This window comes from Protopterus annectens, chromosome 5.part0 (genome assembly GCF_019279795.1).
Source record: "Protopterus annectens isolate FY-2018-M chromosome 5.part0, PAN1.0, whole genome shotgun sequence".
Classification (NCBI taxonomy): Eukaryota; Metazoa; Chordata; order Ceratodontiformes; family Protopteridae; genus Protopterus; species Protopterus annectens.
In genome coordinates, this window is record NC_056735.1 from 140,880,433 (window position 1) to 140,907,973 (window position 27,541).

The 27,541-nt window shown below is 38.3% G+C and overlaps 1 protein-coding gene across 1 annotated transcript in view; it reads left to right on the forward strand.

The window, feature by feature from the left end:
* VWA3B (von Willebrand factor A domain containing 3B) overlaps nt 1-27,541 on the forward strand; it is a 2,054,405-nt gene that overhangs the window by 395,633 nt on the left and 1,631,231 nt on the right. Inside the window, exon 5 of the mRNA XM_044071813.1 lies at nt 1,739-1,908. Within this exon, the coding sequence (XP_043927748.1) occupies nt 1,739-1,908 (170 nt within the window). The remainder of the gene's footprint in view (nt 1-1,738; nt 1,909-27,541) is intronic.

Sequence of the window (27,541 nt, forward strand, 5' to 3'; positions counted from 1 at the left end):
AGTAATATAAGTGTGATTATACAATTGAAAATAAGACTCCGCAGATGTATGCCAGTTCATCAGTTCATTGAAAATGCAGTTTGCCAATATATGTATATGTGTGTGAGTGTGTGTGTGTGTGTGTGTGTGTGTGTGTATATATATATATATATATATATATATATATATATATATCTATATATATATATATCTATATATCTATATATATATATATATATACATGTATGGTTACCTATCAAAACATCTACTCTTCATAACATCTAAACTCAAAATATCAAGACCATAACATCTAAACTTCAAAACATCTAAAACCCATAACATCGAATCTTAAAAAATTGAAAACTACAAAGCAACTATAAATAACATTCCACAGAGTTTTTACTATGTTTATGCAAGGGGGCAAGCCCCCCTGCACCCCCCATGTGGGGGGCTCCGCCCCCACACCCCCCCATAAATTAAATATACCAACTCCAAGGTTGCACTACAGTGGGGGAAAACCCCCACTGTAGTGCAACCTTGGAGTTGGTATATTTAATTTACGGGGGTGTGTGGGAGGGAGGGAGGTGCAGGGGGGCTTGCCCCCTGCATAAACGTAGCAAACAGTGCGTGGTATGTTATTTATAGTTGCTTTGTAGTTTTCAATGTTTTGAGATTCAATGTTATAAATTTTAGATGTTTTGAAGTTTAGATGGTATGGTCTTGATGTTTTGAGTTTAGATGTTATGAAGAGTAGATGTTTTGATAGGTAACGATATATATATATATATATATATATATATATATATATATATATATATATATATATATACATGGGTGGATGTGTGTGTGTGTGTGTGTGTGTGTGTGTGTGTGTGTGTGTGTGTGTGTGTATATATATATATATATATATATATATATATATATATATATATATATATAAAGAGAGAGAGATAGATATTTCCACAGCCAACAGCATTTCTGTATTTGTTTTGAGTGCTGTAACTATTTTGTTGTTTGCTCCACTAAAATATTAATTTTTGATGAGTGAGATTTATGGTGACCAGTCATACAACTATCTTAAAATGGTAGATTAGTTTCAGCCCTTAGCTGTGAGGATGCTTTTAATATCTTCATCAGCACTGAAAACAGAATGCTTAGATTTCTTATATGAGCCCATCATATTATCTGGGATAGAACTCCAGTCTGTGCCTTTTCATTCACTGTTGTTACACCGCAGATGTTTAATGCACTTAGCTTTGCCTTTTGTCTCTCATTACATCTCAAGTTATGATTATGTCCTGTGGTAAGGAAGTATCTGCTGTGTTTGTTATTCATTAAATGCTTATTACCACATTTTAGGTATGTAAGGCACTTTGCTTCACCTCATAGCTCGTACTGATATCTGTAATAAAGATCATCCCATCATGTGTTATTCTTTACATATGGAACACACAGACTACTGCTAAAGCAAGGTAACAGATAGTAAAGCTGAATAGCATTTCATCTAATGTGTGAACATGATTATGACAGGTGTGCTATATCAGAGCTTATAGTCCCATATTGAGTACATTGTGAGAAACAGGAGAATGTGAAGTGTAATACATCTCAGATATGGTAATATTTGGTGTCTCTTTCCACAGTGTACACTTTCTCATTTGTCATCTACTTTTCCATAGCATCTAAAAGACAAGAGATTAAAGAAAATAAATTCTATTTAATTATTTGTTAATTGTTTATTGGACTGTATAATTTATTTTAGGTTGAAGCTGTTTACTTCTTTGCTGTGGGCGATGTTCCTGAAAGCATGAAGGAGCTGTTATTAAAAAAGATACTTACTAGTCAATGCCCTGTACATACTGTGTCATTTAATGCAAAAGAAAAGGAGACAATTCAGTTCTTGAAGGAGTTGGCCAAATCGACTGCTGGAAGGTAAAATCTAGCTATGTTCAAAAACTGGTAGATGCTTTACACTGTTGCAGGTAATCTGGTTCAACACTGAAACATGTCGAGAGAGACAGGAATAATACTGACCCCTGTGTATTGTACTGTGTTCACATTTTATAATTCTTATTTTGGTAAAGACTTCATAATTTGACATCTTGCTGCAAATAAGACCTCAGATGAGAAGCATGGAGATGTAAACACAAAAGGAAGAAAAGAGTTGCAGGATTATAGACAGACTAAAAGTGTATTTCAGTAGAAAGACAGCAATAGAAGGGATATGGCTAGGCAAAAAACATAAGAGTTAGGATGAACGTGAGGGTAATGCTACTTTACTGAGAGGGTGATGGCATCCTAGAATGATCTGCCATCAGTGAGTCATGCAGTGTAAAACTAAACAGGTAAACAGCAGGCAGGACAGAGATGAAGAAACTTTGGAAAGTAGGCAAAGAAGAGAAGTGCAAAATGGCTGGCTTTTTATTCGGGAGGACCAAAAGACTGTCAGGCCTCACTCTGTCATTTCCTGTGTTCTGTATGTTTGTTTTTTGGGGGGGGTGTAGTGTGTATTGAAATCTCCTGTCCATTGCTTGTTAATTAATAAAACTGACATGACATACTTATCCAAAAGCATGAGCTAGTGTATGAGGTGCTGTCTTTCAGTTCACAAAATCGTTTCTTCAGATGCTCTGTAGAAAGACAGACACCAATAGCAGATACAGATTGCATGACTGTCCTAGTCTAAAAGTCAGTTGCATAATGATTGAACTATTAGAGCTTGTTCAACTAGTTAACTTACAGCCTAACCGCCTTCTTCCAGCAGAAAAAATTGTCATGCATTTGTCCTGTGTATTCTTGAGAGTCACTTCATATCACCGCATGCTGCCTCTGCAAGCCTTCTATGGGCATCTACCATCCCTTGTGTGGAGAATGTTTCTCCAGCATTTCCCTCACCTATCCATTTTCTGCCCTTACTTCATGCACGCTTGTAGTCCAATATCCTTCTGGTTATTTAAGTATGTATGTTTCCTTTGTACAACTGATTTATTTTACGTGATATATATTTTGTTGAACTGTTTAATACCTATTTTTTAAACAATGAAATACGCTTCTATTTCTTTGAGAGGGGAGAGACAGGAAGAGAAATTATGTAAAAAAGTTAAAATAGAAATGGAATGCAGTCTGGAAAGGAAGACAGCAAAAGGGAGGGAGGGACAGTCAACAAAGAGAAGTGAGATGGGTGAGTGTCACATTTTGAGAGAAGGGTAGATAGGAAGGGAATGCGATAGACCTTATAATCTAGTATAGAATTATTGACGTATGTGGGGAGTGTATGGATGTGCTAAAATACAACATTTCTTTAGGGAGGTGTAGTACATGCTAAAATATACAATTTCTCTGATGAGGGATGAGGCAGTATCTGAGATTTTTGGTGAGAAATTTTAAGTGTTAGTATATAATCTTTTTATTTGTGATAAAGAGAGATTATAAATTTGGTTCAGTGCTGACATGTGCAATTTCCAATAGTAAGAATTTAGAGAAAAAATTTTAACTTTTTGACCCAGTCATATAAAACCTGTTTTGTGAATTAATTAAAAAAAAATAATATAACCCCCTCCTCCTTGAGCTACTTAGAACTCTGTTTATGTGTCAGTAATGGAACTAGGTAAGGGTACATGGAAGAGAAAATTTCTTAGTGCAACAGTTGCTTCTCAGTTTTAGCTAGCTGGAAGAAAAGTTTATAACAGGTAATGTCTCTTGAACTCTCATTAAAGCAATGGGAAGATGCAACTTAAAAAGGCTTATTTTAAGGTCTAATTTATGTATTCCAGTCCAGAATCTGAGGAAGTAAGATTCACCAAAGTGACTTAAAGCTAATAAAAACTATATGAACATGAGTTGCAATTAAGTGTTCATCATGGTAATTTGTTCTGCTCTTTAACATTTCTTTCTTAAATGTGCCTAGGCTCTTATTTTATAGTTTGTAGATGTACAGGTGCAACATCTTTGCTCAGTATAGAAACTTAACTTTTTCTGTGAAATTACTTATTTAAGCAAGGAAAAATTATTTTTATAGACTGTCACATGGTTTTTCATTACTTTTTACTGTAGCATGCGGCTTTTCACTTTTGTGGTAAAAAGTTGTTAAAACTTAAGTTTTTGTTTTGTTTTTCCGTAGTAAAATTTGTGATCCTATTCATTCAGTACATCCAGTATAACTTGCGGGTCCTTGAGACGCTTGTTGGATCTGACTCAACAGTATTAGTACTTCAGTCTTGAACCACTTTAAGATTTTTCCTTCCCATGATGCTCTAGGCCCTAGTATTAGCTTATATCTTGTTTGCTGCCATTGTGAACTGACATGGATCTTTTTTTTTTTATTTATCTAAGTGCTCCACCTCATTAACTTTTTCTAAAACTTAGTTTTTGCCCAATATTTTCCATTTCCTATAGATTTAGTGTTAATTAAATTATCTTCTAGTGTATTTGCTTATTATCTCTTGGGTGATTTAGCCCCTTTTTCCTTTACCTGCTTTTGGTGTTAGTGCTTCCTTGCCACTACCATATAAAACTGACAATAAACAGATTGTTTTGTTGTTTAAATATTCTACTGTTAGATAGATCATTATACATATATCAATTTGATCTGATTGCCTTAACTTTCTGCACTCCAGATGTTATTTCTTTCTTGGGTAGAGTGCTGCTAGTTTGTGTATGTATTCTATTTTCAGGCACGTAGAAGGAGAACAATTTAAAAAAATGCGCCAAATGTGGGCATAAGATATCATCTCAAGACACTCATGATTTGTGCACAGTGTGTCTTGGTGTAAGTCATTTGTCTGTGGAATGCTGTGTTTGTCAAGCCTTTGGTCCTAGAGCATTGTCCAACAGAAGGAATGTACTCATTATCAAAGGCCTTTTGCCCTTGGATCTGGATACTTACAAAGCTAAAAGTCCTACTGAAAAACCTAAATCAAAAGAATCAGGTCTGAAGGCTCAGAGCCTTCTTTGGCTCTGAAGACACTATGAATGGCTATGCCTCCAGTATCAACGGCGACATACTCACCCCCACCAATTGTTTTCCTTTGAAGTCTATGGTTTGACCTCATCTACATCTTGGATGGTCCCCCCAGCAGACAAGTTAATCGATCTGGCCATAAGGAAGTCGTAGCAGGTGTCTGACATGCACAAGGCAATGCCACTACAGCCCAATAAATTTCTCAGACCCCACCAAGGACAGACAGCACTGGGCAAAGTCTTTGCTGGTAGATTCCCTTATCATGGCAGCAGTGATGGAAAAAGCTGTCCAATGATGCAGCCACTGTCCATACTCCTAGACAAAGTTTAGGGTGATGGACAGACAATGGAAGTGGGTGTACACTTCTTTCACCTTCACACTGAGAGTTCCGAACTATACCACTAATATGAGCTGATTTCCATTTGATACAACCACAGCAAGCTCTTGCAACTCTGAGAAGACCCCCAACATTCGACTCCAGGAAGCAGTTGGAGACAGCCTTGAGCATGATGAGTAATATCGCTAACCTCTTTATGCTGCTTGTGCATAATGTGGCAGATGGAGTGGTGAAGGCAGTTGGAGCAGGCATGGCTATGAGATATCAGGCCTGGCTGTGCCTCTGGAATTTAGCAAACCACTTTAAAGTGTCTTTCACAAATGCTCCTTTGAATGATCTTTGCTGTTCAGGCCATCAGTGAAAGAGAAAATACAAAAATGTGAGCAAGACAGAAAGTACATTCTGCCATAAGAGTGAGAGTTGAAGCTCCATAAAGAATATATAGTAGGAACCAAAAGGCCACAATGTCACACTGGTTCAGAAAGAACAAGTGACAGCCATTTGATACAACCACTGACAGGTGTGGTTGAGACCTAGAGGCCACAATTCAGGGATACCATGGGCTGTTTGCTGACAGGCAACCCCCAGTGTTCCTGAAGAGCTGCCCATCTGCTCTCCTCTGGAGGCAGCTGGGGGTCATTTATCCCTTTACACTGCTTTGTGGATGACCACTAAGCAGGACCAATTGGCCAGAGGGACAATTGCAGAGGCTAAACTATTCCCCCCCCCTCCAAAACTGAAAAAGCCACTGTTATATGTTCCAACCAATCAGGCAAAAGCAGCAGAAAGAGAGATTGTTTCATTGATGCATCAGCCATCCAAGATGTCTCGCCAAACCAGATAGGGTCAGGGTTTATTAAGCATTCTTTGTGGTTCTGAAAAAGACCCGAGACCTCAGCCACTTAAAAGAATATGTCAAAAAACTCAATTCATAATGTCCATGGTGCAGTCAATCCTGGTGTGCCTTCAGGTGAACAACTAGATGTGCTCAGTGGACCTTCAGGATCTGTACTTTCACATGAATATATAAAAGTATCTTGGAGATACCTTAGATTATACTTGGAAGCCTATCTGTTTCAATTCAGAGCACTGCCTCTCAGTTGCACCTCAGCCCCAAGAGTATTCACCAATTGCATGGTCATTGTAGTGGCCCATCTAGGTCTCTAGGGATTCAGAATCTTCCCTTATCTAAATGACTGGTTCCTGTCTGCACCCACAGTGGAGTCTGTCATCCTAGCCAGAGACTCAGGCTGTGTCTGTCCTTGGGAATCTCCATAAAGTATCAGAAATCATTCCTTCAACCATCCTACGTAATTCATTTTATTGGATGCCAGCTGGGCATGAGCAAGCCAATAGTTTCTCTTCCATATGACAGGATTCAAATGTTGAAGTTGGCTTTCTAAAATCAACAGGCTGCATCACCAACAGACGCTCTTGTCCTACAGGTACTTGAACAAATGGCATCATCAATAATAATGGCTTCCATGAGTGCAATGGTCTCAGCTCTTATATCATCTGATATTGTTAACCAATACCTGCAGGCAGTATTTCCAGTGGTGGCTAGACTCCTCTTTTATTAATTTCAACAGACAATTTTCCCTTCAGTCTCTGGCAGCAGTAGTAACCACAGACATCACCTCACTGGGGTTGGAGGACATTATAACGGGAAGATGATTAAAGATTTATGGACACTCAACAAGGCCATTTTTCACATCAGTGTTCTGGAGATACCTGACTGATCTCTTAGCAGAGCAGGAAATCCAGGACTGCCTTCCTCTGGGGGTGATCCCTATCCAAGCGGACAGCATTCCAATAGTGTGGAATATCAACAAACAAGGAGGAACTAGATTGTACCCCTTATGCTGGGAAGCAATGACGGTTTGGCAGTGGGTGATGACCTCACCCCATTTTCTTATTGCAGCACATATTCCAGGAGCTCCAGTTGCCTTGTGGACAGGGTCAGCGGGTCAATTCCAATACTTCATAAGTGGGAGACTTTCAAGATGGCTGCACATTGGGTAACAGCTTAACTCTAGCTCCTCCAGTGTGATAACAGTAATTCATCAGAGAAGGTCAGTAGACTTTTGTGTTTATGGGTAAACTTCAGTAACTGGCTAGTAATTGTACTGCGTAGATGCCAGGAAAAAAGAAATACAGAGCACCTGTAAAAAAAAAAAAAAAAAAAAAAATCAGCTAGAAAAAGTGAGGAAGAAATGCTAACTGGGGAAAGTTCTACAGCTGTTCAGCAAAAAGCAATGCAACCTCCAGACATGACTTCCAGTAACCTATAGGAAGATATAACAACTGCACACATACCTAGTTAAAATAAATGAAGCACTGATGGAGTATATCAACACGAACAACAAAATGCTGGAATAAATGGAAGAAGCTGTAAACAAACATTCAGATGATGTGATAAAGCTGCAAAAATCAGAGGTTGGAATGAAGAAAAGGCTAGCTGAATATGAGATTGCTCAGGAAGAGACGTTTCAAAAAATAATAGAATTAGAGGACAGAGCACATAGGAAAAACCTGAGATTTTCAACTATACCAGAGAAGCTGGAAGACAAACAGACTGCATTAATTTTATGAAAGCACAAATAAGCAACTGGACTTTTGTTAAGCATGATTACTCATTGTACTCCAGGCATAAGAGGAGTAAATTCATTCCATATTCAGGGAATGTCAGTATGTAGGTACGAGAGTTAAACTGCTGTGCCCAGCTCACGGTATTCTTCCCTGGAGGGACAGACCCATTTTTTGAATGAAGTACATGCTAAGGAGGAAGTACAAAAGTTTGTCCAACAAAACGTGAGCTATGAAACAGAAGGAGATTCTGCCTCTTGTTCTTCTGGTAATAAAGACCACAGAGAGCCTGTACCTGTGAAACCTTTTCCACTGTTTCAACAGAAAATGGTGGAAAGAAGGAAGGGACCACTAGAGCTAACTAGAAGAATCAAGAGTACATTGGAAATGAAGCACAACAGTATTTGGGAGATGAAAATGAACAGTAATAAAACCAGTAACTTAATGTGGGATTACAATGCAATAATTACGTTTGTGAAATATGACAGAACAAAAAAATCTGCAAATATTGGACTTTTTCAGAATTTGTTGGACTTGTGTGGAACTCTAAAGTATATACCCTACTTCATCCATTATTGTTCAGAAAAATGCTCTGGGGAGGGAAAGACAGTAGAGAAAGTTAACTGTAAGTAAAGAAACATTTTTCCATAACGGTAGTATTTTTGTGGTGTATTTTTTTTTGCATGCTATAAAGTTTTCTCAGTTATTTTCAAGTATAAATGGGATTGTAAGTAGGTGCTGCTCTTCTTTTTTCCCTTTCTTTCTCCCTTCTCTCTTTCTTCTTTTCAGTTTTAAGCAATGTAGACACTGCAATGTAAAAAAAAGCCTGTTTCAAAGAACATGACAAAAGAAAAAAATAATGTGATTTTTCTCATTCTTGTATGGGAAATGGCTGGTTAAGGACCTTAGATTGATTTAGTAACAAGTTTTAAGACAAAGCAATTAAATGAAAAAGAATGTTGAATATTATGAGTTATTTTACTAGCAAATGCATGTTTAGTAACAATAGTCTCCATGGAAACAATCTGATAAAGAAAATTGACTGGTTCTCACGTCTGCATGGAGACACTCTAATAATGAAAAATTGGCTGTCTGGTTCTCATGTCTCCATAGAGGCAATCTGAGAAAGAGAAATGGGTTACAGTCTGGTGGAGAGTGATTGGATGTGAGAAAAAAAAACAGAAAAGAGAAACTGGCTAGGAGACAATGTTCTCTGAAAGCATTCAGGGGTTTTCCCAGCTGGGAGAGCTATAAAGATAAGACAAAAACAGTTAACACATACTAGAAGCACAGGCTGCACCATGCATCTTAGCATGGATGACCTTTCTTTTATGTTAACTCAAGTTTGTGAGTGTGGCTGTCAGTTTGGGACATTTGTTCCTATTAGGAGGGTAACATTTCAGTGTTTGAAGATGTACATAGTTGCATGTGTTAGTACTGGGTTAGGTTTTAGGGAGTATTTGGGGGTTGTTTTTTTGTTTGTGGGCTTTCAGTAAAACAAATTTTTTGTAAGATGTGACATAGGCTCAAATGGATATGACAATAAACATCTATATAAAAGTTCAACCTGCCAAAACAGTGTATACATGTAACACAAAAGCTGGAACTAGACATTTAACGAAAAAGGTGTTATACATAAAAGGTGGGAATTACTTTTTAATACAGTGTTGCTTTCTGTAATGTCTTTAAATGTCAACGGGCTCACAGATAAATACAAAAAAGAAAGAATAGTGAACTATATTAAAAATGTAGAGTGCAAATAGCTATGTTACAGGAGACACACTTCGAAGGAACTGAACATGTGAATTTCATAAAGAAAGGTTTTTAGGATGGTTATTCAGCCGAATATCTGGGACAAAGGAAAAGAGAAGTACTTATATTAATTGCAAGAGGAGCTCCAATAGTGATAGAAGAGGATAAAAAGATAATAATTGCAGGTTTATAGTGATAAGATGCTACTTTCAAGGGAGGAGAATTACACTGGCATGCATTTATATTCCATCTAAGACTGCTATAATGGAGTTTAAGAAAATTCTGAGAGAAATAATCAGTTTTCAGCAAGGAATATTACTTATAGGTGGAGACTAGAATTTGATTTACAGCAGTGAAGATGCATCTGGGAGGCTCAGAATGGAAAGTATAACAAAGGAGGATAGATTTTTTTGAAGAAATTTGTGAAAATATTTGGCATGGAAGATGTGAATTCTGTAATAATAATCTGGAGTGAATTTACATATTATTCCTCAAGATATAAAAACTGGGCTAGGCTAGACAGAATTTACATTTCACAAGAACATGTGCATTTAATTAAAGGTCTTGGTATGCACCCAATAACTATTTCAGATCATATGGTAATAATAACTAAAATAAAAACACATTGTAATAAAATGAAAATGAGACACCGGCACTTTCCCACTTATCTATAAAGAATGGGTAGCGGAGATTATTCAGGAGCTATTCAAGAGGATAGAAATTACTTCTGAAAATATAGCTAGGGAGTGGGATGAAATTAAGGTGGAGTTTAAAAATAGGGTGGAAATAAAAGAAAGGGAGCTATGGTTAAAAAGTAACAAGAATTATTTAGAGGGACTGACAAATGCTAATGTATTGCAGAATAGGAGCAGTCTCACAGAGCAAGAAAGGGATCAACTGCAGATTGCTAAGCAGAAAATAAGGGATTGCCTCAATAATATACACAGGTTTAGAAAGATTGCTGTTAAGCAACTGTTTTTGATAATAACACTACAGCACAAAAACTTTTAGCATAAAGAGTCAGGCAACAGAAAGTAGAATGGTCTGTCTTCAAGCTTAGGGAGCATATAACAAGGAAGGTAACAAGAGATCCTGTACAGGTATTAGACATATTTCCAAAATGTTATGAAAGTCTATATAAAGCAGAGAAATATGGAAATGAAGAAAAGATACAAATGAAAATGTTTATGGAAGAATTAAATGTGCCAAGTTAGATGAGGCTCAATTACTAATAGTTAGGATAGGAGGATATGAGATAAAAATGGTGATGTATAACCAAACTACAGGAAAGTCCTCAGGAACAAATGGCATTCCTGTGGAAGTTTAGAAGCTATGAGGAAAAAAAACTGATAATGATCTGGAAAGTTTTGTTTAACAGTATTTTAAGAGGAGGAGAAGTACCAACATTCGAGAAGAAGGCGATGATAATGGTGATCCCTAAAGAGATTAAAGATCCATCAGATCCAGCTTCATACAGGCCCATTTCAATACTAAACAATAATTATAAAGTGGCCATGTCTCTAATGGCTAAAAGAATGGCAAAGGTAATGCCAACATTGATAGATATGGATCAGTGTGGTTTTATGTAGGGAAGACAAACATTTGACAAAATTAACAGTACACTGATGATCCAGAGGGAAGCAGAATGTACGAAAATATCATTGTTTTTGCTGGGTCTTGATGCAGAGAAAGCATTTGACAAAGTAAGCTGGGACTTTATGAGAAGGGCAATGGAATCATTTGCATTTTCTGAAAAAGTTGTAAGGTTGATTAAGAGGTTATATGAGGGATTGGAGGAGACAATTAGAGTGGATGAGGTCCTCTCTGATAATTTTTGCTTGAGCAGAGGACCCAGTGAAGGGTGTCCTCTTTTCCCTTTGCTATTTGCATTATATTTAGAAACACTGGCAAAGAAAATAAGGGACTCAGGAATTGAAGGATATAATTGCTATGGTAGTCAGGAAAAGCTGGCTCTATTTGCAGATGATATAATGTTATACATGGCAAAACCAGAAAGAGACATTACAGTGTTGTGGAGCATTCTGAGAGTTTCAAATCGTTTTCCTTTTTGAGGTGAAATAAAAAAGGATGGATGGCCTTTAAATTCCCTTACTAGGTGTTGGTAATGTTATAGCGAAAAACAAACCCTCAGAGAGTACTAAATTTAAACATGGGTGCATTCTCACATACAGTCATGAAGCTAGAGATGTCCAAGTGATACTAAAGAACTACTGGACAATTCTTTCAATGGGTGGTTTAAACACAGAAAAGCTAGGGGACTAAACCACTAGTTACTTTCAGAAGGGATTGGAACTTGAAGAACCATTTAGAAAGGCAAACTATATTTAGTAAAAACAATAAAAGTGCCCAGCATATGTCCATGTGTGGCTGTTGTTCCTACTGTTCTCACATCAAGGAAGGAGAAAAGATAAAGGTTGTAGGTTATGGAACAATTTTCTGCCCTAAGAAAGATAATTGCAAAATGGAAAGGGTAGTTTATATAGCACCGTGTTCCCAATGTTCCTGTTTCTATATTGGTAAAACCAAAAGGACTTTAAAAGATAGAATTTATGAACACCTAAGGGATATTAAACAACAAGGCAGTAGAAATAGCCTTTTTAAACACATCCAAAAGTACAATGACCATGTCTTTAATTTTTTTATAATTGACGTCCTTGATTTAGGCCTCAGGGGGGACTTTGGAAAATGAAGTTGGAATATAAAGAGTCCTACTGGCAGATTAGGACCAATGCCACTTGATCCTGTGGTCTAAATTAGGGTATATCCCTTGCCTGTTTCTTAAAACTTAAAGCTTTTAGCTAAAGATACACATTTTTTTTTTAAAAATTAAGTCTGTACTGAATGTAATGTGTTTTTGTTCAACAAGAAGCAAGGCTATGCTACCTGCTTTTCTTTATTGTTTACCTGTTGTGAGACCAGTTTAAATGAAGATGCACTTTAATGTAATTGATTGGGTGTATACTGTGTTTTTTTCAACATGTTATTTATATAATTTTGATAAATAGTTTAGGGAAGTTTGCAAGTTTATGCGATATTTAATGTTTACTAAGACATGTTCAGTTTGATGTTACTGTACCTTTAAATTCAAACACCCTTTGGTTACTTTTTCCTGGGCTTTTGTGTTTAAATTCAGGAAGTTGGTCACATTCTTTACTGTGAAGTCCCTTTTGATTTTGGGACAAATGTGCTCAGGTTTTACTCTTTTTCTACAATAAATGAAGTATTTTACTTTTTTACATCTTACATCCTTTGGCAAATTTGCTGGTGTTTTTTACTGGTTTGTCGTTGATGTTGAAGGGGACAAGTAGGAATATCTTTGCCACTGTTCACAGAGGATCAGGAGCAACAGTCTGCTGCTTTGTTCATCGAAAAGTTTGAGTCCAGTATTGGAACTGACTCGGCTAATACATTTGCGTAAACAGAAACTTAAAGGAACAGCACTTGCTGTTAACAGCACACACAGAATGGATACTGGTAACAGTACTGCTTCAACAATTCCCTTGGGACAAGGTAACCCTTCTGTTTTTCAACCTTTGAATCCACCTGATACTGAGAGTTTTATCTAACAACTCCATGTTTGATGTTGGTTGTGAGGGCCCTAATGGTAATATGTTAAACAACTGGTTTAAAATTAACATTGACTTTAGTACTGAATTATAAGACACTGCACTGAATGATGGTAGTATTTCACAGCAGTTAAAAATCTTTGAGCACAAGCTGGTTAAGTATCATAAGTTGCAAGCAGGAAACAGTTACTTTCATGAGTGTACTAAACAGGGTATTGTACCCAAAGTTTTAAGATCCTGGAAATATCTTTCAGGGCTTGTGGGGGGTTCTTGATAAACAAGGTGTTGAATTCATGGAAGTACTGATACGACACAACCAGGGGAGAGTGGACTTACTGGAGGTTGACATCAGTCAATTGAACACCAGCATTTCCAATAACTTGTTTTTTGACTCTGTAAGGGGAGAATACAATATGTTGTTCAGCAGGGTAGATAAACCCTGCAAGAGGTTAAAAACAAGAAACAGAAGAAGTTGGTCTGGGATAGGATTGACTATAACAACAAAAAGGCATATCCCCCTACAGAATGTTTAACAGCATTGTTTACAACAATGATTTCTCCAATGAGACTGGTGCAGCATACAGCAACAAACCTCATCAAACCCCTTTGGACTATCCCCCAGCCCCCCTGAACTACCCACCCCAAGGAGATTGGAGAGAATAAGGAACCAGAGGAGAGCATGACAAGGGTGGTGGCAGCAGCAATACCTCTCTGAAACCAGATTCAGGAATTTGCCAAGACCCCAGAGAGGGAGGGGTCATGCAAGGAATGAACTGTGACCAAAGGATCCATGATTATTATAAACTGGAAAAATTACTTTAAAGTATATAATTATGATTTCTTGGATCTTTAATGAGCTTGTGCTTCTCTTTTTGAGAAAGGTCTTACATTTGTTCCATTTAAAAAGGTAATCTGATTAAAACTGTTGTTGATTTGAAAATGTTCTCTAGAAAGATAAATCTGACTGTGTTTTTTTAATAATGTGAACTTGAATTCTGAAGTTAGTAACACTTTTAAAACTCCTAGTGTTTTGAACCACACTTACATCTTGATCTTTCACTTTTTGAAAAAACTTGTAAACATGAGATAAGAAGAATGTTCAAAGGCAGTAGATGGTTGACTTACAATAACCTGGATGAAAGGGAACAGGTTACATAGTGAAATTAGTACAAACCAAACCATCAGATACATGAAGCCTGATAAAGATGGTGGGATGGTGACAATGGGCCATATTGAATGCACAAGAAGGATGGAGACCATGCTAGTTTCTGACCAGTAAGAAGTGAACTCTAGAAACGAATTGAATGTTTCATATACAAAAATTGACCTAGCTTTGTATGAGTTACCATTTGAAGAGTTAATTACCATTGATGAATGTAACTATATAAAAAATTAATTTCCATGGCTCTTAACAATATATGGATCCCTAAAATTCATAAGAATATGGTAGATCCACCCTAAGACCAATAGTAGATGCAAAAGGCTCAAAACCCCATTTAATAGCACAAAGTTTATTGACACAAAACTGAAAGGTATTTTAACCAAGGAACCTCACATTTACAAAGATTCATGGGATTTTTTGACCAAGATCCACAGAGACACCTACTCTGAGAGATTAATTTTGATCACCATAGAGACCTCTTCTCAGTTATACCACACAACACAGGTATTGATTGGTTCCACCAGTATTTATGTCAGCATACTGATTTGGAACCCAGGGTTGTTCAGGCAGTGACTTCTGTAATGGAAATTGTCCTAAAAACTAATTTCATATGGTTTGAGGAAACACTTTATAAGCAGAAAAATGGTGTAGCAATGAGGGCCACATGTGCCGCCGTCTTTGCAAACACTGTATTAGCATACTGGGAACATAATTATTTGTTTAATTCACCATTTGGTAAATACTGGAATTTGTATGGGTGCTACCTTGACAACCTAGTTGTCTTTTTGAATGATAGTGAGAATAAGTTAGATGAATTTTTCATCTTTATTAACAACAACACCATCTTTTTGAGTTTCACTATGACTAAATCTTTTGAAATTTTAAACTATTTAGATGTGGAACTTAAAATTGACCATTGCAACTGTTGGTTTACCTCTTGCTCACTCAGAAAACCCACCTACTCAAACTCCCTTTTTCATTTTGACAGCTGACACCCTTTACATCAGAAAAAGGCATTAGTTAAGGGCCAGCTGGTTCAACTTGCTAGGATGGTTTCTGGGATTGACTACTTTATAAAAGAAGGGGAAACTATGCACATGTTAACTGACCATGGTTACCCAGCTCAGTTTTTAGAAGGGATATTCCAGGAGGTGAAACGCAAAAGGATGGATGGACTTTATGTTCCCTTACTAGATGTTGGTAATGTTATAGCAAAAAACAAACTTTCAGAGAGCACTAAATTTAAACATGGGTGCATTTTCACTTACAATAATGAAGCTACATATGTCCAATTAATACTAGAGAACTAGTGGAGAATTCTTTCAGTGGGTGGTTTAAACTCAGAAAAGCTAGGGACTAAACCACTAGTTACTTTCAGAAGGGATTGGAACTTGAAGAGCAATCTAGAAAGGCAAACTGTATTTAGTACAAACAACAAAAGTTCTCAGTGTATGTCTAAGTGTCACTGTTGGTCATGCTGTTCTCACATCAAGAAAGGAGAAAAGATACAGGTAGTAGATTATGGAACAATTTTCTGCCCTAAGAAATGTAATTGCAAAATGTAAAGGGTAAATGTGAAGTTGTTCTATCTCGCCGTTCATTCTTACAGATGGTTTCGGAGCCGATCCTCGGCTCCGAGTTGGACAACTACAAAGCTCGAGGTCTTCAGACAACTCAAGGCCAAGTCCCTATCCCATGATGCACCTTGAGTTACCTCAGGTCTAGTTTACTGTTGCAACAGATCGGAGGTTTCCTCACAGCTCGGGCCAGTATAGTTTTTTCTTATATAGATCTTTCCTGTATTTTACATCATTGTAGTTTAGCTTTTCTTCGTAATTTTCATAACATTTAAATATTATATATTACCTAGCTCTTTATAGCATTTTAAGGCCGTTTTTTTTTGTTAGGCCTTTACTATCTCCCTTTTGAGGGAGGGCTTTTGAGGCCATAAGGAGAGTAATGCCCCCTAGGACATCCATAACTTCCGGACCAACTACCTCTTCCCTAAAAGCGCCTTTGTCTTCTTCTGCCTCACAGATTTCTTTGAAGCGTAGAGACCCTGAGCCTCATGAAGCCCCATTGGGTGGTCCCTGCTCTTCCAAGATCTGACCAGAAGTTCCTACTGATGAGGTTCCCAGGAAGAGAATTTGCAAGAGGAAGCATTTAGACTCCCTGCAGGAGTCTATCACATCTGACACTGACTTGGATGAATCAGAAGGGTCCCCACGGTCCCCCTCTGAAGATATCTCATTTGCAGATATCTTGGAAATCCTAAAGCAGAGGGGTGGCTGGAAGCCCACCAACCCTATTGAGGATGAGTTGGTCCTCCTGAAAGCTTTTGGGTCTCAGCCCTCCACCTCTTGGGTGTCTCCACCCTTTGATGAGCTTATGGAGCTGGTCTCATGAAGGGCATGGGAGTCTCCGGACACCATGGAGCCTGTCCCTAGGAGGCCTAATAAATTTATTTCTGTCCCTCACGATAAGACCTTTCTCACAAAGGGAGTGCCTGTTGATGCCATGGTGGTGGCGGCAGCCAACAAAATGGAGATGTTGGAAACTTCTTCCTCTGTCCATCCTCCTAACAGAGCCTCTAGGATCATGGATAGATACGGGAAGCACATGTTTAGTTCAGCAACTTTTGCCATGCATTCACTGAACTACCTCACACATTTCACAAGACTACAAAGAGACCTCCTAAAAGAGCTTGGAGATACTCTACAGGGTACGGTAGCTGAGGGAGATACAGATAAGGTTGCGTTGCAGCTTGCTACCCTTAATTCCATAGTGAACTCTTCCATGCGTCTGATTTCATATGCAGCTGATGGAACGAATAGGGGAGCAGGTACAGGAATCGCTCTTAGGAGACACGCCTGGATGTGCTTATGTTCCTTTACGGAGCCCTTTAAGTCATCCTTTGTCAACACCCCTTTTGATGGCTCATCTCTTTTTGGGCCCAAAGTTAAGGAAACTCTTAGCAGGTGTGAGCAGGAAGGAAAGACTCTGTCTGCTGTTGGAGTCCGTTTTTCTACCCTTACTAGACCCTACCCCAAGGGTCAAAAGGGAGGAAAGATGTGGTTCTGAAAAGCTCAAGGAGCCTTTCTGGACATAGGTGGTGAACCTCCCTCCGGGGGCAGAGGAGGGGGCAATAATGGAAGACGCCGCCCTCGCGGTAGAGGGGGTCTGCAAAATCAGGGCGACAGAGACCAGTTCTTTGGGAAGCTCTACCAGTGCTCCTGAAAGGAAGCCTGACTGTCCTACTCTGGACGCAGATGGGGGTCACTTATCTTTGTATCCATACGCCTGGCTAAAAATAACAAACAACAACTGGGCACAAAGCATAATTTCCAGAGGATATTTTATTCCCTTTGCCACTCCCCCCCCCCCCCCCAAATAGCAAAAATCCTGGACATTCCAGCCAGTTACAGGGAACAAGCAACAGTAGAGGTCCAAAGGTTGCTAGAAAAAAAGAGTCATCTAACCAGTCCCAGAAGACCAGATAGGATCCGGAACTTACTCAAGATTCTTTTTAGTTCCAAAAAAAGACAGGGGTCTGGAGACCTATTTTGGACCTCAGCAGACTAAACAGATCTGTCAAGAAGGAGAAGTTCCGGATGGTCATACTACAGTCGATACTTCCCTTCTTAGGGAAAGACAATTGAATGTGCTCAATAGATTTCCAGGATGCGTACTACCACATAAAAATGGCCAGACCATCCAGGGATCATCTGCACTGGCTGGGAGCCAATCACTACCAGTTTCAAGCCCTGTCCTTTGTCTCACTACAGCCCCCAGAGTGTTCACCAAATGTATGGCAGTGGTCACGGCTCACCTGAGACATTTGGGATTCCAGGTGTTTCCGTACTTAGACGATTGGCTCCTCTCTGCCACCACCAGGCATCAGCTTATACAAGCCAGGGACACCACACTTACTATTTGCAATCAACTCGGGATTACCATAAACTCAGAAAAATCTGCCTTGTCGCCATCGCAACATATCGTTTTTATCGGAGCAGATTTAGACACCACCACCACCACTTTAAAACTTCCTTTAGAAAGGATATCAATACTTCGTCAGCAAATTCTGATTGTCATTTCCGGAGACAAGGTGCCAGCCTCAGAAGTGCTAAAATTGCTGCGTATGATGGCTGCAATAATAGCAATTCCATTGGGTCGTATGCACATGCGGATTCTGCAATGGCTTCTGTTCATGCAATGGTCTTAAGAGCTCCCAATGTCAAATTTCACTATTCTAACAAACACATACAAAAAGGATCTTTGGTGGTGGTTGACCTCTCTCCAAATAACGATAGGTCCTCCTTTTACCCTACCCTCACCATAGGCCACAGTGACCACGGACACTTCCCTGATCAGGTGGGGGGGGGGGCATTTTCAGGGAAGAACAGCCCAAGTCACATGGACCAAACAAATGACACCTGCATATCAATGTCCTGGAGATGAGAGCGGTATTCTTGGCATTGCAGTACTTTCAGGACTCTCTCCCTCTGGGGAAAATTGTGATTGAGAAGGACAACATGTCTGTGGTCTGGTACTTAAACAAACACGGCTTAAAAACAAGATGTGAGCACACCAACAAAGCCGAGAAAAAGCCAAAAAAAGTCCTAAAACACTTCTTTATTACAAAAGGATGAGCGCTTTTGCGGGGTTACCGCTTCATCAGATCCATATAAAAAGCAACTCAGAGTAAAACACTTACACAAGTTAAAATCACATATAATCAAGTTCACCTTCTACTAATTAAAGCTGGCCTTAAAGGAATACTAGCATTAAGCCATGGAACTTTATGTGCTTGCAGGGCTATAATCCATTTCACTTCCATATTCTCCAAGTAATTATTCACATTACCTCTTCTCATACCAGGTTTAACCAGTTGTAAAACTCTAAAATGGAAAACATTATGCCCTGTTTTAGCCATATGTACTGCCAATACATTTGTAAGGACTTTGTTTCTGATATTCCCAACATGTTCCAAAATCATTTCCTTAAACTTATGCATCATCTTGCCCACATAAAAACTTTGTCACTCCATGCAAGTTGCTAAATAGACCAGACAGTTACTATTGCATGTGGCAGACAACCTAGGGACAAATTCTGTCCTAGTAATGGGGTGAATAAACACTTGTTCTCTGACTATAAAAGTACATGCTTTGCATTTACCACAAGGCAGAGTTCCTAGTCTTGGCAAAGAATCAGTCACTGCAACTTTAGGGCCACAGCATAGCATCCTTTTCAAATTCTTGTTATTTCTAAAAATAAAACTCAGACGAGACACAACCACTTCACTGGTGGCTTCATCCGCTAGTAGTATAGGCCAGTTTTTCCTAATAATATCACAAAAGTCAGAAATATTACTAGAATAGGTAAATAGCACTTTAGGATGTCCATGATTCAAGTTACTACTGCGATGCCGCCTGTTATAATTCCTGTACTTATTAATTAGAAAAATAGGGAGCTCCTTTATCATTCCTATTGCCCTATGAACATCAGCTGTCAATCTATAAGGGTGTCCTTTATCCGAAAGATCATGTAAAAAATTATCAATAGATTCACTCATACCTGCATCATCAGTGTTAAGGCGTGATAATCTCAAGGACTGTCCTTTCACAATATTTTTAAAAATATGTGAGGGGTGCATACTGGATTTATGCAATATACTATTCTTCCAGCATGTCTTTTTAAAGCACTTGGTGTCAAGCCCTCCCAAGCCATTCTTATGGAACGTGATATTCAGAAAATCTATACTGGTTAATGACCAATGCATAACAAATTTAAGGTAGCTGGTAGTCCCTTCAAGATACATGATGAATTAATTCAGTTGTACTTCACTACCCTTCCACAATAGAAGAATATCATCCACAAACCTGCCATAATATATTAAATGTGCATTATAGGCATTACTATTCAGTACATATTCTTCTTCCCATTGTGCCAACACCACATTCGCATAGGTGTTGGCACATGGTGTACCCTTGGCCACCCCTTGTTTCTGCAGGAAATATCTATCATTAAAAAGAAAAACATTACGGTTCAAGATTTAATCCAACAGCATACAAACCACAGTTATTTTATCATGACTACAATGGCCATGATGTGGCATACAAAGCCTAACTGAGTCTATCCCCTCTGTATTAGGGATCACTGTAAATAAGGTTTTGATAGCAAGTGTGATTAACAAAAGTTCTGATGAATCAAGGCCTTGTACTTTATCAACTAAAGTCGATAGACAATGTTGTGTATCCTTCAACACTAAGGGGGCCTCCTCTAGAAGAGGTTTCAGCATGTTCTCTACATACTGGGACAAGGGCTCAGTGGCCCAACCACGCCCAGAGACTATGGGTCGCATGGGAGGTTTCACTAAAGTTTTATGTATCTTGAGTAGGCCATTAAATGTTGGTATCAGTGGATATTCAACTAGCAGAAATTCATACAAGTCAAAATCTAACAGCCCGTACATAAGTAGCTCGTAGAGCACATCCCTGACGGTACTTATACTTCTATCAATAACCTTTGCATCCATAGCCAGCCTTAGCCATAGGCCAACTAGGCGGCCGCCTAGGGCGCCGCTCTGGTAGGGGCGCTTTTCCAGTATTTATTTGGTGTAGGTAAACCAGGATGGGGGCACCAGCTAGTGTGGTGGGGGGCACCGTGGAGCCCTTTTGCCTAGGGTGCCAGTTGACCTAAGGCCGCTCCTGTTTGCATCTATCACCGTGTATGTGTCTACATCCAAAAGCATTTCATTCATAGAACTTAAATAATCAATTCTATTAAGAATAACTACTGTGCCCCCTTTATCAGCTGGTCTGATGCTGATACTATCCAATCTATGTAGTTGTTCAAGGGCTTCATTCTCTGGTGCTGTTAAATTAGAGAAAAGGCTTTTAGTTCTACAAAACGCTTTATATATATCTAACTCACACATTCTGACAAGCTTCTATTGTATTAGATAAAGGGGGGGGGTTAAAGGAACTATGTTTATTACATGAAAAAGTATTAGTACTTACTGTTGAGGCATTTGATTGACCAAATAAACCTTTTAATGCAACATTCCTAGCAAATAGCCTTAAGTCCAAAATAACATCATTAATGTCAGACCTTTTGGCTGGTATAAAGCTCAAGCCTTTGTTAAGGACTGCAAGTTGCGCTTCAGTTAAAGTTATATCGGACAGGTTATAAACAAGCTGATTATATTCCCTGTGGCCTGAATGTGCACATTGATTCATTATTTCCATCTCCTTCTAACAGTTCCACCACTGAATGGTGATTCCTTCCTTGAGATATTCCTACGGGAAATTCAGCTAAAACAACATTAAGTGAATCAGAAGCAGGCTGGTGGTAGCCTGGTAACCATTCTACGCATGCTTGTTCCTTATTAGGATCTTCTTCGAGCAGACCCAATGCTAAATAAATATGATTGCCAGTTGAAAGATCTCCTGTAGTCTCATCACAACCTAGTGCATCTTGTTCATATAATCATCATGTATACAGCTTTGAAGCCGGTAGATTCAATGGCAGTTGGTCGTTCACCTCTACTTCCGACGCCTGTGCCATGATGTGATACTTGCAGAGGCCTTCCGCTTCTGATGATCTTTTATCGGCGAGCGCCCTCTGCTGGATATAACCAGTAACTTCATGGTCAGGGGTAATGCACTGAAAGGATTCACGGAAAAAGAAGGTATCGTGGTCACTACATCACACCCAGCTTCCTTAACCCTGCTACGAGCTCCAGTTGAAGGTGTAACCGCTTGTGACTTACCATTTACCGTATTATGTACTTGGCTGACAGAATATCATTATCAGGGTGCAAAATCACTGCTGAAGCTGTAGAACATTGCTGATTGTTAGTCTCAGGAACAGTCACATTAACATCAGCAGATACTCTGACTGCATGTCCTGTCGAAGCAGATGGAGCAATATTTTGATCATAACTCCTTGGCCAAACAAAGATATGCCCTTTCATAAAATCAGAGTGATTCCTATAAAGTTTCTTCTGTTTTTGCTGTTTCAGTCTACATTCATAGGCCAATAAATCAGCACAAACATTGTCTAACCTTAACATATAATCTTCACCAGAGTATTTTATTTTCAGCTGACATATAAGCCGTTCAGTTTCCGCTCTGATCGACATTTCTATAGGCATATAATGATCTGTCAAACGTCTTGAATAACTAAAACTCAGTTCCAAATTTAATTTTTGCCACTGTGAAAGCAACTCAGGTTCAGTGTTGCCCTGCGTGGGCATTTTAACTATTCTCAAGCCCCTTGGTACGATTTTATGCTCAAGGCAGGCTTCTAGATGGAATCTCTTGAAGATTTAGAAGGACTCTCCTAAGATCATTGTTGTGACTCCCTTCTGGCCCAGGCAACAGTGGTTTTCCTTTCTTTTGGAAATGGCCAAGGGCAGTTATAACAAGCTCCCCCACAGACTGGACCTACTCAAACAAGACAGGGAGTGTTTGATTTACCCCATCTTGAAACAATGTCAGCTTGATCTAACGTTTTAAGGGTCTATATTAGACCATCGAAAATTCAGTTCAGCAAACGGCATTTTCAGTGCACTTACATCGAACATGCCGTTCGTTGAACTGTTCATACTGAAATTGTGGTACAGTGAAGACTGGAAAATTTTCCTTTTCCTCACTGTAGTGCAATCTTGGAGTTAGTATATATAATTAGTGGGGGGGTGTAAGGGGGCACAACCCCCACAAGATCAGAATTCGATGAACTGCATTTTCGATTAAATGCTGTTCGTTGAAGTGGATTTTCACTGATTTAATATAAACCCAGTTTTAATACCTTTTAGTAAAAACAGCAGAAACCAGGAAACAGAGCTCCAAAGGAGGAGCAAATAAAATCGTATATAACACACCAATGTGGTGCTCCTGCAGGCAGAATGGTAACTCAAAATATCAAAAAAAAACAACTCAGATAAAACATAAAAAAAATATTTATTAAGGTGAGTGCTTTCACAGTAAAACATCGCTTCATTAGACAACCCAATAAAAGCATCATGCATTTTTATATTCAAATCAGCCAATGAAAATCACATAATACTTATTACAAGGCATAACTTCTTAAAGCGCTAAAACACAAAAAAATCATATGAACAACATGAAACTATTAAAAATCATAGTAAAAAAAGTCAATGCTTTAATGATCCTTCTCTTAAAAATGGTTTCAAGGCCTTTCATTGGCTAATTGGGAAAAGGATGCAGTTTTCACCTATAATAATTTCAGATGTGTGGATGATGTGTTTATTTTATGAGGAGGTGACGAAGAACAACTACTATCCTTTTTTGACTATTTATCCACTACCATGTCCTTTTTGAGGTTTTCACATGCCTACTCTACTGAACAGATTAATTTTCTTGATGTTAAGATAAAAAGATCAGAGTTAGGACAGGGTTGTATAGGAAAGAGGTAAGGAAAAATACGCTACTACATAGGAGTAGTATGCACCAATGGCACGTCCCTTGGAATGTCCTTAGGGGACAATTTCTTAGGATGATGAGACTGCATAACAATGAAGAAGAGATGATGGATGCCTTTCATCAACTTAAAAGAGATTTTGTTGAGAGAGGCTACAAGGTTAGGGAGATAGATGAGTGTATGCAGTCAGTCTTGAGAGAGAGAGAGAGAGAGAGAGAGACAAGAAGGGTAAGCCCTTCTTTTCTGAGCCTTCTAATGAGGTGCAACCAGTAGAGACACCCGCAGATATACGTAGAATCAGGTTTCCTTTAACTTACTCGAATGACGTTGGTATTTTTGTGATATAATTAAGAGAAACTGGAACATTCTGTATGCAAATGAAGAACTTACTGAAATAGTCTCCAGTAAGCCTAGTTTTTTCTTTTAAGAACAGTGAATCTATTAAGAAACAGCTATGTTATAGAAGCAATGATATACCATCAGCCCCTGCCTCGCATAGGTATGGGATGTTCCTGTAGGAAGTGTAGTGCGTGCAAGCACTTTTATACAGGTAGCCAGTTTGTACATCCTGTGCAGAAGTGCACAGAAGATTTTCCTTTTTTATGATGACTGTACTACAAAGAATTTAGTTTACTATACTTTTTTTACATACTGTAATGTCTACTACATTGGGAAGACAAACCGCTGTTTGAGAGATCGTGTGCTTGAACATAAAAGAGATATTAGAAATAAAAAAGAAACTAGTGCACTATTTAAACATGTAGAGTCTAATAATACACAGCACTACTTTCATTTTTTTGTGTTAGAAATTATATATGAAAGTTTGAGGGGAGGCAACATTAAAAACAGGACAGAAGTTTGTGAGCAGAAATAGATTATTTTGTTTAAAGCAGACTGCTTTCCTGGTATTAATGATATGGTTTCCTTGAAACCATTTTTAAGAGAAAGGTTATTGAAGCATTGACTTTTTTACGATGATTTTTAATATTTTCATGTTGTTCATATGATTTTTTTTGTGTTTTAGCACTTTAAGAGTTTATGCTTTGTAATAATTGTTATGTGATTTTCATTGGCTGATTTGAATATAAAAATGCATAATGCTTTTATTGGTCGCTCAAGTAATTGAATTAGATATATATATATATATATATATATATATATATATATATATATATATATATGTATATATATGTGTGTGTGTGTGTGTGTGTGTGTGTGTGTATATATATATATATATATATATTTATATATGTGTGTGTATCTATATATATATATATATATATATATAGAGAGAGAGAGAGAAATACAATATATATATAATATATATGGGTCTCTACCACAACATTGAAATCCATAAGGTTAAACAGATTTCACTGAAAACTCATAACACTGGAAACTGTAGAACTGCATAGAATTGTGTAGATTGTGTGTGATGGTGTCATTTCTTATCACAGGAATTATTAGGGAAGTGAATCTAGAACAGTATGTGTGAATTGCAATGTTCAGCATCACATTGTACCTCCACATCTATAGATGTCCATATTTTCTCTTAAGCACTGATTCACTGTGTGTGTTTTTTTTTCTTTTCTCCATGACTGTGCAATCATGCAGTTAGTATATATAAGTAATAGGGATATGGGGGATGTAGGGGGCTTGGCACCTTGCCCCCCCCCCACAAAAATATGATTTGATGTTGTTAATCTTCTTTCCATTCAACACTGATGGGGGTTTGGTTCTGAGCCCTAGGAACCGAGTCAGCCTTTTTACCAAGCTTGCGCGTGCCAAAAAAACTCTTGAGCTAAGTTTCTACCCAGAATGCCCTTCTCCCTGTTACCTCAGATCTCGTTTGCTGCTTAGCTGTAAAGCTACATTTCAGCCGAGCTCTCAGCTAAGTTACTTACCTCGAGTAGACTGTCAGCTCACATAGTGTTCCCTTTCCTTATGTTTTTCTTTCCTCCTCTGTGTTGTATTCCAGTCCTCCCCATTACTAATTTATTTCCCTCTGTCTGTCTGTTTTTCTCCTCTGTGGTCCACACACGGATTTGTGTCAACACTCCCCTTGTTGATCTTTGCCTTTGTTTTGTGTTTTTTATCTGTCAGTATTATTTGAGGCCTTTAAGGGAGTATGGTTTATACCATTTTTAAGACAGAACATGGTATCTGATGAAATCTGATAGAAGAAAGTGCTCATTACTTTGAATAAACTTAAAGCTTAAAGAACTATTGCTTTTTGCTTTTATTGCTTAACTTTGAGAATGTGTACATACTACAGTGGTTAGCTGTCTGGCTATAAAATAGCCAGACAGCTCGGTCAGTGCCCCGCCCTGCCCCCAAATCTCACCTGCCTCTACTAGTCCTAAATTTATAGCACTAAAACCACTCCCCCTCTTTTTAGAAGCAATCAACAACTCTCCAGGCATTATCAGGACCCTCCCTACCTAACTATCCTAATTATCTGTCTACTCAAGTTAGGCAAAAATCAAAGCTAATATCTAGACAATGCCTCTGGTATTGGCCGTGAAACTTTTCAAATGAATGCTATTATACTGCCTACTACCCTTGATGATAATTCCATATCTTCTCACCACCTACGAAAATATGTCCTACCTAGGCTACCACTACTCAAAAAGCCAAACCACCACTCCAAATATACAAATTAAATTAGACCACTTAATAATCCCCATTTCAACTAACTCCTTGGATACAAAATACCACCAGCCCATTAGATCCAGATATATCAAGCCCAAAACCAAGAATTACCTAAGACTAATATTTAAATTCCTGAAGCTCACAATTAGACTACATGGCAACCTCACAAGGGATGGGGACATTCATCCAACCGTGGCCCAACCTCACTAGTCAGTCCTAGCCCCAATTCTACTATTCCCACTAACTTATGAACTTTAAATAGACCTTCAAACTCACTCCTGGTCAGTCACCTAAATATTACAATTCTAAATATTAGAAGCTTAAATAATAAGGTCCACCAGGTGTTGATAATTCTGAAATTCACATTACCAAGCTTCAAATGAATAAAATCAAAAGTATTAACATAGCCTGTGTCTACATTCCCCCAGGTAATAACGCAAACACCCTAGAAGATATCCTCTCTTGGCTGTCTAGTAACTATCCTCAAGAAACCATTGTTCTAGGAGACTTCAACATCGACTGGAATATTTGTTTCTCAGAATCTCCGACCAGCCATGTAAATCTATATGGATTTACTCATATCATATTCTGTCATACTAGGATCAGTAAACCTAACAACAAAGATAGTATCCTAGATTGGATACTCACTAATAGCCATCCCCACATGTACTGGGCCGGCACCCGACCTGAAGACATAAGTGACCATTTTCTTACCTATATAATCAGGCATAAGACTGACATCCCCCACCAACCTGCTTACAAAACAATTAGAAACAACAAAAACTTTAACCCCGCTAACTTCCAAAATGAACTCAAAGCATGTAATTGAGGAGTCCTAAAACATCTACCACTTGAAGAAGCTGTATTATATTTCATCACCAAATTCCTAGCCATCCTTCATACCCATGCACCTGCACATTCTATAAGAACTAAAGCAAAAGTTGCTCCATGGCTTTCAAAAGAAACCAGTCAAATGATCTTACTTAGAAACAAAGCTTGGACCACTTGGTGTACCACAAAAGCCCCCTTAGATCAACTTAGATTTAGACAACTAAGGAACAACACTAAAAAATCTACCACCCTAGATA